Below are 13,299 nucleotides of genomic sequence, written 5' to 3'. Positions count from 1 at the left end.
CTAGTCTAAGGGCTCACATGAAAATTTGCACAAATTTGAAATCTTTTTAAAAATAAGGTATTCCAGATACCCACTGAAGGACCTGAACAAGTATTATATTTCTATTTCACAGTACACCGATCAATTATCACATCCCCCACCCCACCGAGTTTTAGACAACCTAATTCTTAGATAGAAACTATCAATAAAGAAAGCAAATGCTAAATTTTCAAATGATTTACAAATAAAGGTGACATGAAATGCCAAATGCACGTCTCTCAAAGTGATGTCATTTTATTTATCAAATCATTGAGTTTTCTAGTTTCATTAATGAATGTGTATTATTATATAGACAATTTTCTAGTCCCTGTATGTTAAAGACACTGTTTTGAAGTAAAGGGGGATATATCTACCTGCTGCCCTAGAATCTTGAAATGAACTAAGAGCGACAGCCATTCCCCCACCTATATGTGAACTATCCAGAAGCCCTTTTCCTCTTTGTTTTCAGACTTCTCATCATCCCTCAAACTGCTAAGTACTAAAGAAGTACAACATAATTTTCCCATATTAGATATTCCAGATTCAAATGTTTTAGATTATCTACAACTTGTATTAACTGTACCTTTTGTACATCCGTCAGTGAGGACAACTGAGGGCTGGCTGTAGCAAGTACATAAAATTAAGTCTTTTAAAAATACGATTTCCCTAATAACTGAAAATGGCAGCCTCTGTAATATCTACTATAAATAAGACATGAAGTTTCAAAACAGCCTCTTTTACTATGAAAAACAAGAGAAAGAGAAAAATGTTTACCGTTGATAAAGCATTCGGAAACAATTATCCTTACTGAAAGTTTGGCTATCTGAATGCATAGCAATCCTTTCTGGTATCCACCCAGTCAATGCATGAAGATCAATATTCTGCAACATAAACACATTTCAGGACTGTCAACGGTTTTTTCAAGCTCTAAATACACCTTCAGGGTAACTGTTAAATCTCACGGATTTGATATAATGATTTTGATAGGAATAGACCAGAAGGTAGTAAGTTGTTTCCTGTAAGTAATAAGTTTCTTACTTAACTCAAATTCTTACCTAGATTTAAACATAAACTTAGCTTTTCCTTACAATCTCTCTTGCTTTTCCTGAATATATAATATGAAAGCACAAAACATATAACAGAAAAAATGCTCTAATAATAATGATGATAATCACTATTTAAGTTCTTACAATAGTACAGTTACTTTTCTAATGTTTTATATGTATTTTCATTCTCTCTCTAAGCTGCACTTGGTAAATCAACAGTCAATAGATTAGAAAGCTAACTAAGAATATTAGAAGGACAGAGCAATTGAGCATGTAGGTGGGGAAGAAATCTTAATATCCTATTGCATTTACCAATGACCTATGCATTGTTTGACTAACATTATAAGAACCAGAAGAATGAAGGAGGCTGGGTACTAGGCAAGGAAATTATCCAGGTACAAATGATGGGTGATAATGCATATATGTCATCATTTAATCTTTACATCTCTGAGAGGTGGGCATTATTCTCATATTACAGACAAGAGGTTAATAAGAAAGATTAAAGACATTCTCTAAGGCTACAGGCTGGTTAGTGTTATAATTCAAAGTCATGCTAATCTAATTTCTGGCGTAAGCCCAGTAGTTTACCTGTACAACTAAAAGACATTGGCACAGACCTCAATTTTACAGGTTGTGTTAAGTTTGGGAAAAACTAACGAACAAAACACCTTGAACCTGAATTTACATATCAAAAAGCTATGTATAAGGATGACAATATGACACATCCCTTTGATCTGAAGTGGCTATTTTGAAAATGTACACTGTGTTTAGCTTGCCCTGTATCCCAACATAACAGCAGACACATACATTTAGGCTTTCCTGAATACTGAATCTATACAGCATAATGTATACAGAATGTCATTTTGTTATAATGTTCATGAGATGATGTAGAAACTGGGCTCTTGTTTATATCACTTAGTCTATAATAAAACTGGTTTCATTATACATCATTCTGCTTCAAGCTGCAGAACCTATGGAAGACATTAAGTGAGGACTTACTGTACACTGTGCTAGCCTTATAAAAGGAAAAACGCACTCCCAAAGTAAGGAGACTGATCAACATGTTGATAATCTGATTTGTTTCCTTTAGACAAAATAGCAGCTATAATTTTTCAAATTTAAAATAGTCATATAAAATAATATAAGTCTGTGTCTGGATCATCCTATTACTTACTGAATTGGATCCTGGGAAATCGTATCCTCCCATTACTTTCATATATGCTTTTTCAATGAGGGAAACCCATAATTCACTTTTGTTGTTAGAATAAGAACAGAGCAACTCTCCCTTATGATCAACAGGTAATTGGTCATCAATTATCACCTGGGGAAAGATAACATTAATTTCCTCAGTTGGTAAAAATATCTTAAAATCTTTTCTATGAAAAAAATCTTTTTCATACTGATAAATTAAAAGGCATGATGATATGCCTATTATTAAGGTAATGATAGTTTCCTATCTCTAGAATTTGATCAAAATGTTATATAATGTCTTTATTCACGTTTACAGGCTAATATCCCTGTCAGGTAATAATTTTTAGCCAACTGGATGTTAAATGTTATGAATCTACCATCAAAATTATTAGGTATTCTAGAAATGTACATTATATCTAAAATAATTATTTTTTGGAACTTTCTATAAAATTTCCCAAAACCATTAAAAAAAACCTTTATACTGTCATGACTTTTATTTTTATTAAAAAAATTTTTTAAAATTTATTTTTATTCTTTAGGGAGGGGGAAGGGAGGGAGAAGGAGAGGGAGAAATATCAATGTGTGAGAGAAACATCAATTGGTTGTCTCTTGTATTGATATGTGCCCCGACTGGTGTCCTGACTGGGAAATGAACCGGCGACCTTTCCCTTTGTGGGACGATGTTCAACCAAACGAGCCACACCAGTCAGGGCATAATTTTTATTTTTAATTATTAATATATGTTAATGATAGCAGTATGTATAATATCACAGATTCAAAATCAACAAAATGTTTAAATGTTTTTAAAGTGTTTACATAAGTAACATTTCTTAATGATCCTACTCAATATTCAAAGGTGGGGAAGGGAGAGACAGAAGGGGGTAAGTTGGAGAGAGACATTATTCACCTTTCTTGGGACACCATTGAGGTGAAGTTTTACCATATACTTTCCACATGGATTGTACTCTGGCTCACCATCCTTATTCTGAGGGTAAATTATGCTTTTGTAAAGAAAATAAATATTGAAAGAGCAACATTAATATTCAATATAACTATTTGCAGAATATCATATTCAGACATATGCATTTTATAAAAATAAGCATGAGAATCTTTTCTGTAGTCGTCCTAGATAAAAATTTCACTGTAATCAAAGTGCTTTTTAAAGTATCCTATGAGAGCACATAGCATGGCATAAATTTCACAATATTAAGAAAAATGCTGAGTTTTAAATTAAGTGGATATGTTTTAGACCAATTAAAGTAACCTAGAAATGACCCCAGGAAGTAAAGAGAAGCCCATTTCAATTAACCACACCTAAGGCAACTAACTACAACTCCGACAGAGAGTTAAAGTTAAAATGACTCTGATAAAAATGACACAAAATTATGCATTAGGATATTTGTAAAAACAATCAGTATCAATTCTATCACACATTGCATATTATATACTTAAATGATTTTTATCCAGGATGGGAAACAGCTTGAAACTAAAGTGTCTAATTCACCTTTATCCTTTCAGGACTTAACACACAAAAACCACTCAGGAAAAGTTATATGAAAAAATTATAAAGCTTAATTTTTAAAGTGAATGATTTTAAGCTAATAAAACTTGTAAAAACTTAAAGAAAAACAATTTCAGTAACATTTCTCTACTGTCTAAAGCAGCTCCAGCCAAAAGAAATGTTATTTCACATTACCTATTTTATATTAAAAGTTAAAGGTAAAATTAACTTGAATATATTTTATTTAATCCAACAGTTCTAAAATATTGATTTTGCAATATAAAAATTTGAGATATTTTGCCAATTTTACATTTTTTTGGTGTGCGAAGTTTTCAAAATCTGATGCATTTTATACTCACAGCTCATCTCAATTCAGACTAGCCTTCGGGTGCTCAATATTCATATGTGGCTAGTGGCTACCACATAGTATAATTATAAAAATGACATAATTTTACTTAGACCACTTTCACTGATTCCAAAAAATATTTATTCGACATATATTAACTACACATACATGTGTTCTTACACTGTTTTAGCAAATCTGTTCATATACGCAAATCATCTGCTTAACACACAGGGCCATAATATTCTGAGTGGTACAGTCTTCACTTTCTGTGCCAGTAAGGCCTAACTTTTAAATTCCTAATTAAGTAACAATTATATGAAAAGGGCTAAAGGAACAAATATAAAATTTTACCTGGTAATCAACTTCTTATTAAATCGCCTTTCATAAGCAGCGCTAATAGCCAGTGATGCAACAAAGGAACAATCTGACACTATTGTCTGTTAATAAGAATTTATTAATATATTTCATTCAGTCATGTAATTTCAGCATTTCCACAATATTTAACCATTGCACCTAGCACCTGACTTTTTATACTAAATATCTTGACTATTGCTTGAGTAGGATATAAATAGAAATGCCATACTTCCAACTCATACATATTTTGTTCAAATAAATCCTTGAAAAACCAGAGTATTTCAACAGTTAATTTAGAATAATTAAATATGGATGATGCATTCCTTACACGAATAAAAGCATATTTACTGAATCACACTCTTTTAATGACAAAAATAAAAATATTTTTAAAGTTGGTTTATTACCAATAAAAATGAATATGTATATGAAAAGATTCTAGAATCACAGTATTTCAGGATCATTATTTTACATTAATGTGGAAGACATTTGTGATTTTAATGCAAAACTTAACGGAAGTCTGCAATAAAGCCACGGTATTGTTTCAACACTAAAGTGTTTTAAATAAGCCCGATTTCCTTCTTTTATATCTATTCTTATCAAAGGTGAAATTTGCATTCTCAACTTTCTCATCTGTAAGCATGTATCAATAATTAGGGTCTATATAAAAAATCTGTGATTGTTCAAAACAGTTATACTTTTATCATCTCAGTATTTCTAAGTCCAAGTGTCATGCATCTGAATATATAATAAAAATCTAAGAAAAAAGTCAAATTATATTCAAATTATTTAAAAATGTTAGCTTTCATATAAAACTATGTAAGATAAATGTTTACCTGCTTTATGCTGAAACTGGATACAGTATAAATCATTGTAGGATTGTTGCTAAGCTCTTCCGGGCGTACCCATTTGGAAAACATAGCTTTTTGTTTAGGTGATAATGGTAGCTTGCTTAATCTATCACTGAGATAATAAAAATAATATTAAAAAACAACAATAAAATTAATCTTAAATGGTGACTCAAAACCAAAATTAAATTGCTTATTTTTGGCATAGTGATCAGAGCTATATTTATGTCATCTGAAAGTAATTATCTGGTTTAACATGGCTCTTTATACTTAATCTGATCATTCTCCCAATTAAAAAACAAAACAAAACAAGTAACTGAAAGCAGAAGAGCAACTTAAATTCATTTATATTTATTTTAAAAATATAATTTTAAAGTTTAATATAGCATGGTTATATTCAATAAATCCAGTTTTGATAAAATGGAGCCATTAACAAAATATAAGCTGATTCATTCAAAATAACCTAGGAAGCTACAGATCTTTATGTTGGCTCCTGATAACCCTTCTCTGCAAGGCTAATAATGAGTAGCTAATTACTGAGTTAATAACCACATGCCAGGCATTATACTAAAGTACTTTACATATATTATTCATGGAACCCTCAAAACAATTCTATTAAAGCAAATATTTTTGAAAAAGGCTTAAAGTGATTAAATAACCTGCCAAGGTCAAATAGCTAGGCAGTAGCAGAACTGGTGTTTGAACCCAGGCCTCTGGTACCAAATCCACCATTCTTATTCATTACCCTCTACTCACTGTATGTTTTGGCAAATATATTGTGTATTATTTCTTTAAAATTGATGCAAAGTACAAAATAAAAAAAAGATCTACTGTTCCCTCAAACCTCTTCTGGAGCAAGGGCAACATATCCTTGGGTTTCAAAAGATTTCTAGGATCGTATAGAGTATATGAAATGCAAATCAAAACAAGTGTAACATTCTTTTTTTAAAAGAATGTTCACAATAGACTTCCGGCCAAGATGGAGGTGTGGACAGACACGCTGCGTCTCCCTCCACAACTAAGAAGGAATACAACTACCTCAAAACTAGAAACAACCAGAAGTTCCAGAAAATCAAACTGCATGGAAGTCCAGCAAACAAAGATATAAAGAAGAAATACTCATCCAGACAGGTAGGAGGGGCAGAGCTGGGGCGGAGAGGACATGGTGTGGCGGCAGCAGCAGCAGTAGGCCAGCAGAAAGCATAGTCACATGTTTTAAAAAGTCAGGAGGGACACCTGGGGAGCGCTCCCAGCTCCTCACCAGACTGTGCAGCTCATGGTCCCAGCACCAGGGAAAACCAAGCCTCATTGTTTCTGACTCTGCAGACCAGTGGGGGTTGCGGTGGAGGCAGAAACTGCCGGTTTCTAGCAGAGTCCACTTGTTTAAAGGGCCCCCACAGACCTAGAACATCCACAGACCCACCCACTCTGGAAACGACAACCAGGGCAGCACCTAGAGGGGCACCAGTCTGGTGTGGAAGTGGGAGAGGTGCCTGGAAAAGGGGCAAGTGCTGGGCAGGTGGCATTGTTCCCTCTTGGACCCCCCCCCACCCCGTGCCACAACGTGGTGAAATAGGTCGCCCTGTACTGATGACTACCTAAGGCTCTGCCCCTTGCAAAGGAACAGGAAGGACAGCTCTACCTGGAACATGGAGGCAAACAAGCACAGGAGATTGTCAGAATGAGGAGACAGAGAAGTATGGCCCCAAAGGGGGAATGGATCAAGGTTCCAGTGGGAGAACTAAGTGAAGAGGAGATAAGACAACCTAACAGATCAGGAGATAGACAACCTAACAGATGCAGAATTCAAAACAATGGTGATAAAGATGCTCACAGGCTTGACAGATATGCTTGGGTATGGCACGCTTAAGAGAAGAAGTGAAGGCTATGCTAAGTGAAATGAAAGAAAATCCACACAAAACCAATGGTGAAGGGAAGGAAACTGGGGTTCAAATCAATGATTTGGAATATAAAAAATAAACAGTCAACCAGTGCAGAATGAGGAAGGAAGAATTTTTAAAAATGAGGAAAACTCCCTAAATTTTGTGAAGGAGATGGACATACAGGTCCGGGAAGCGTGGAGGGTCTCAGGGAAGCTGGACCCAGAGGGGATCATACCAGGGGGCATCAAGATTGAGATGCCAAAGGTGAAAGATAAAGACAGAGTCCTGGGGACAGCAAAGAGAGGCAGAGAGTTGCCTATAGGGGGGTGTCTATAGGACTATCAGCTGATTTCTCAGAGGACACTTTGCAGACAGGAAGGGACTGGCAAGCAGTATTCAATGTGATGAAAAGCAACCTACAATCAAGATTACTCTATCCAGCAAAGCTATCATTCAGAATGGAAGGGCAGATGAAGTGCTTCCCAGGCAAGGTGAAGCTAAAGCAGTTCCTCATCACCAAGCCATTATTATATGAAATGTCAAAGGGACTTACTTAAGAAAAAGAAGATCAAAACTATGAACACTAAAATGACAACAAACTCACAACTATCAACAACTGAATCTAAGAAATAAAAACAAAATCCAACTAAGCAAACCAGAAGAGGAATAGAATCAGAGGTATGGGGATCATTAGGAGGGTTATCAGCTGGGGGTGGGGGGAGAAAAGGGGAAATGGTACAGGGACTAAGAAGCATAATAGGTTGGTACAAAATAGAGAGGGGGAAGTTAAGAATAATATAGGAAAGGGTGAAGCCAAAGGACTTATATGCACAACCCATGGACATGAACTAAGGGGGGGTGGGATTACTGGAGGGAAGTGGGGTACTGGGCAGAGGGGAGCAAAGGGAAAAAACTGGAACTACTGTAACAACATAATCAATAAAATATACTTTAAAAAAAAAAAGGAATGTTCACAGATATTAGGAGAAAGAAGGTTCTGTGGTTAGGTGAGATCTGCAAACTCCTGGTTGAAGTACTGGTTTTTGCACTGGAGGACATCTCTAAACTTTGAATAAACCAATGGTTATTGTAAATCTCTTAAAAGGACAAGAGAATATGGTATATAACACTTCTCAAACTTTTTTGATAATCATCCCATAGATCACATAGAACCATTAGTGTCTGGGTAACATTTTGGTACCTGTGTAGTATCAAAAGGTGATTGTAAATAGAAAGTGAGCTGAGTGAATTTATAAGAATTTAAAGACAGCCACCACAAAATGCTGAGGGGGGAAAAATAAGGCTAATTCAAATGTATAATCTAACTACTTGGTATTATTAACCTGCCATGTGAACCATAATACAAAGTAAACTTGACTCCTTAATATTTGTTCTCAAGTCACAACTAAATTCCTGAATTAAATGTTTTGCTTATAAATTTAGATATTAAAAATATCTTATGAACATAATTTTTATTGTAATACATGACCAGAACAGACAAAATTTTAAAAAAATCACTGGTTCTACCAAAGATTCATAAATTGTTACGCCTTTTCTCATTAGTCTGTTATCTTTGAACTTAAATGTTTACTGTTGCTTTTCTTTTGCTTATTCTCACCATAAAGTAATCTAGAAAATGAGAAAGGAAAACATCTTGCCAGTTAGGGCAATCAATTTTAGTATTTATTCTTGATTTTCCTCCAAATGTAATTCAGTAAGAATTTACTGAGAACCAATAATACTGTACGTCACACACTGTGCTAGGCACTGGAGTGCAGCTTACTTAAAAAATACATGTTTTCTGTCCTCAATGCAGCTTGTCCTCTAGTGTGGACAGGCACTGAGCAAGTAATCACACACAAAAATGTGTAATTCCAAATGTGACAAGTGCTATGACTAAATTAAGGGAGTTAGTACTGTATTATATTTTACTGTTTCAATTATATTATAAGCACCTTCTCATGTTATTTAATTCTTGGGAACTTGATTGTACGTGGCTGTATAACATTCTTCTTATGGTTATTCTGTTGTAGGAGCACTATAAATATAATTTACTATCTTGATTTATTACAAAGATTGGCATTACAAGTTTATATCTCTACTTGAATAGACCATTTAAGAACATAGTATCTTCTACTCATTCTCTACCTGTCATGCTTCAAGAGTTCCAGCTGGCTTGCCAGTGAGCGAGGCCAACAATCACTTTGAGTGCTGGCTGCAGAGTTAAGCCAGTTCTTATGAAACTGTCTCGGTCTTTAACGACCATTTCTTCTAAAAAAATTTGTGTGTGTTGTGGAGGGGGAGAGTGTGGGGAGGCGGATGAGGGTGAATTTGAAGTTTCAAGTTGAAACTAGAAATAACATGATGTGTTCTGCTTGTTTTCTGTTTAGACAGGCTTTAAAGCCAACTGGATTTACATGGAGGCCAGGCCAGAGAGTGCGTTATGTTTGATGACTCATGTGCAGACCAACACTTATCCAGGTTGCGTTATTCCAGCTGGTTTGTTAAAGCTTCAGGCTGTGTTCTTTCAGTAAGAAAAACATTCAGGAAAAATAAGACAAATTTAGGAAAAACTAATTTAAGAAACCTTGCACTCCAAAAAAAAAAATACTAGAATAATTCACATTTTTCACAATAATAATAATACAGGCAAATGCCTTTTTAGAATGTTTCCTAAAGTGAAATTACTGGTCAAAGGAGTATAAACATTTATAAAGTATTTGAAATGTACAGCCAAATTGGTAATATAATTTAGTATTTTAGTATTTAATGAAATAATCATTTTTCTGTTAACTCTTATTATGTAGTGCCTACTATATAACAAGCACCATTATGAATGGTTTATATTTTATTAACTCATTTAATTATCATTGTAACAGTATGAGGTGGATTCTATCGTTATTTTAAAACCTGAGGCAGATTAATAAATGTGTGCAGCATCACATAGGGCATGAAATTGAACAGCTTGGCTCTAGAATCTGTGCTCTTAACAACAATGTGTAAAGCCTCTCACAGATATAAAAATTTCTTAGATCCTAATCAATAACTAACATCACATGGTTGGCTGAGTGAAGAAATTAGATTGATAAACTTACTGACTTTGAGATGTCTAACTTCTGCCCATATAAGAACAGTGAAACACCAGAAACAAGAAAGCAGCTTTTTTATTCCTTATATATTCTGCATATGATAAACAGTCAACTCTCATGTTTTCTGATTACATAATGTGCGCTGAAGAAATTTTGAAAAACTAAGCATTCTAAAAAAGTTAAATCATCCAATTTTGCTACCTATCAATAAAAGCTAAACATTCTGCTGTATCTTTACATTTTTCTATGTCTATAAAAACATGAAAAGAAAAATATCTATATTTGTATGTATGATTTTCTACCTTTTTAATTAGATTACAAGCATTTTCTTATATTTTTTAAGACTTTTTTTTATGGGAAGAATAATATTTAGTATATTACAGATGTACCATTATTTAGTCATTCCCATATTGTGAGATATTTCATTTGTTTCAATAATTTCAATAACTTCTGGCTATAACTGATGCTTCAATGAATGCTCTGATTATGTAAATATACACTCTGTCCGAATCTTGATTTCCTTAGAATGACTAGAAACTGGGAGTCTTGAACCAAACACTGCTCTGTAAGGTTATGCTAACACTTTCATAATTAACCCTTTCTTGAATTGTATCTTCTTAGTAACCAACAATATTGTCATTCTACTCTACTTTTCCATTCATTTCTTTTTTTGACTTTCATTTCTGTTGTAATCAGACACCAATGCAACAAATGTTTACTGAGTACGTACTTTGTGCCAGGTACTGAGGATAATGTTAGGCAAAAGGAGACCCAGGCAAAAGGTGAGGGAGGGGCTCTTGCTACGCTGCCTCACCTCCTTCCCGTGGCCACACTTCACTTCCAACCACTTTTTTTAATTACAAATTTTAATTTCAATGCCATAAATTTAATTTGACTTTAGAATATGGAAAAACTGAAAAATTAAAATTTTAGAAGAAACACTATAATAGCGCTTACTTACCAGAAAGGCATTGGATAGGCAAAACGTTCCCTTAGGTCAACATGCATGAAAGGAACATATTCTATACCATTTATTTTTGATGTTGTTCTATAAAACACAAGAAAAAAAAATTCTAAAGTAAATGTTCAAATTACCAAACTTAATTAAAGTCCTTAAAATTTAAATGACAGTGCATGGAACTGTAATAAAATTAAACCAACAATCTCATGTTGTTGATATCTTTATTTGGACAAAATTTTCACCAAATAAATACCAGAAAATAACTGCATCAATTCATTCAGTAGAGCCATTTTTTTTAAGACTAACATCCTTCACAATAAAACAACAGTCTCAAGACAGGCCGACACCAGAGGCAATGAAGTGTCCTTGGCACCAGCGTACAAAGTGTATTCCATCCTAAGTCCAAAGGGAGAAAGCAATTGCTTAGTTATTTTGAGATTTAAAAACTATGACATTTATAATTCTGAAAATATGTTCTTCATATTTTCTGGGTATCAGAATATGGAATGGATAGTGGATAAAGGAAGTGTCATAGATAACAGCTACAGCCTCTTCACAAGTTAAAGATATGTGGTCTGTAGGAGCTTTGAATATTTTCTTGTTTTGTGTATATGTTGATTTGTATATATTAACTATTTTCTTCTTCTGTTTCTTTCCCTCATTTTACTTAGAAGTAACTGCAAGGTAACTTCACAACTTAAGTCTCCAGGTATCAATATTCAGGGAGACTGACTGAATTTGAGGAACAAATTCTATGGGTATGATAACACTGTGTGTACTTATTTTGAAAGGATGAGAGCTGTTTACCTGTATGAAATATAGTTGCATTTTGTTAGGCAGAAACATAGGGCCGTTTTATTGTAGTACGGAATGTTAAATGTGTACAGAAGAGAGCCTTTGGATGCTGAGTAGTCCAAGTGCTTGACTATTACTAATTTATTGTCTCTCAATTCCAAAACCACACTTAAAAAAAAAATCTTGCTCTGTGTTGTGTTGATTCATATGCAATTTGCTAGGCAAAGAGAGCCAGACTAGTAGGAGAATTAAAATCTACAGCAGAAAAAGGAAGAAAAATGCTCTTAGGAAGCTGCCACATAGGAAGGAGCCCTTTCAGCTCAATCTGAGATTAAAAATGAGCATGAGTTGCAAATCTCTATGTAGGTTGGATCCTACAGCCACACAGGCTGAGAGATTTATTCCATCTACGCTGGCTCAGAACGCAATAAAGGATTTCCACACCACTGCTGTCTTGCACTTTTAACACCATCAGGGCTCTTCCAGACAAGGGGCTGGCTTCCTAGACTGAGGTTGGCAAACGTTTTCTGTAAAGGACCAGACAGAATATAGTTCTGGCTTTGGGATGAGGTCTCTCTCACATAGTTTTCTGTTTTTCTTTTTTGTTAACTCTTTAAAGAAATGCAAAAACCATTCATAGCTTAAGGCTTCCCTTTGCTGCTATTTCAAGGTAACAATTTATTTTTCCCATTAGGGTTCTAGTAACAAAGTTGTACAGATGACTGATTGGTCTGCCATACCTTTATTTTGCTCCCTAATCTTTAGTACTCAATTTTGAAGAATGCTAGGATTTTCAGGAAAACATATCTAGTAGAAATGTTAATACTAAAATATATTAGAACAAATTTTACATATTTCAAGTTGTGGCTATATGAAAATAATTTATAATCACATAATAATAGCATTACACATTATATTAAAGACATGAATATGACTCAGCAAACCTAATGAGAATAAAATTACCGGTGTTGATTATGTTAAATTTGTTCATTACAATGAATCATAAACTAATTTACCTGAGAACTTCTATTTCTTCTGCTGTATATCTCTGTCCTTGTGCATCACATGACTGTGGACTTATAAATGGCTGAGGTCTTTCAAGGAAGGGATTAGTTCCTAGTGGCAAATGTGTCCTCGTTGGAGGTGGCTTTGGTTTAATATTAGTTGACTTAGTTTTGCATAATGGCTTTGTTAAAGGCTCACTCAATGCTTCTGCTCTATAATAGAAAGGTAGAGAAAAAACTGTTAATAGTTTACTTCTCACACTGAA

General features: G+C 34.2%; 1 protein-coding gene across 3 annotated transcripts in view; it reads right to left on the bottom strand.

The window, feature by feature from the left end:
* The window catches only part of CAPN7 (calpain 7), a 37,931-nt gene that overhangs the window by 13,895 nt on the left and 10,737 nt on the right, over positions 1 to 13,299 (bottom strand). For 2 of the 3 annotated variants that reach the window (XM_090284353.1, XM_090284350.1), the window contains exons 5-11: positions 13,046 to 13,246; positions 11,235 to 11,321; positions 5,290 to 5,416; positions 4,454 to 4,539; positions 3,163 to 3,256; positions 2,239 to 2,385; positions 793 to 899 (exon numbers count right to left, since the gene is read on the bottom strand). In XM_090284353.1, the coding sequence (XP_090140479.1) occupies positions 793 to 899; positions 2,239 to 2,385; positions 3,163 to 3,256; positions 4,454 to 4,539; positions 5,290 to 5,416; positions 11,235 to 11,321; positions 13,046 to 13,246 (849 nt within the window). The remainder of the gene's footprint in view (positions 1 to 792; positions 900 to 2,238; positions 2,386 to 3,162; positions 3,257 to 4,453; positions 4,540 to 5,289; positions 5,417 to 11,234; positions 11,322 to 13,045; positions 13,247 to 13,299) is intronic. The other variant, XM_090284351.1, reaches the window with a different exon arrangement.

This window comes from Furipterus horrens, unplaced genomic scaffold (assembly GCF_987537825.1).
Source record: "Furipterus horrens unplaced genomic scaffold, mFurHor1.1.pri manual_scaffold_7, whole genome shotgun sequence".
NCBI lineage: Eukaryota > Metazoa > Chordata > Mammalia > Chiroptera > Furipteridae > Furipterus > Furipterus horrens.
This window is presented reverse-complemented; position numbering and strand designations above follow the sequence as displayed.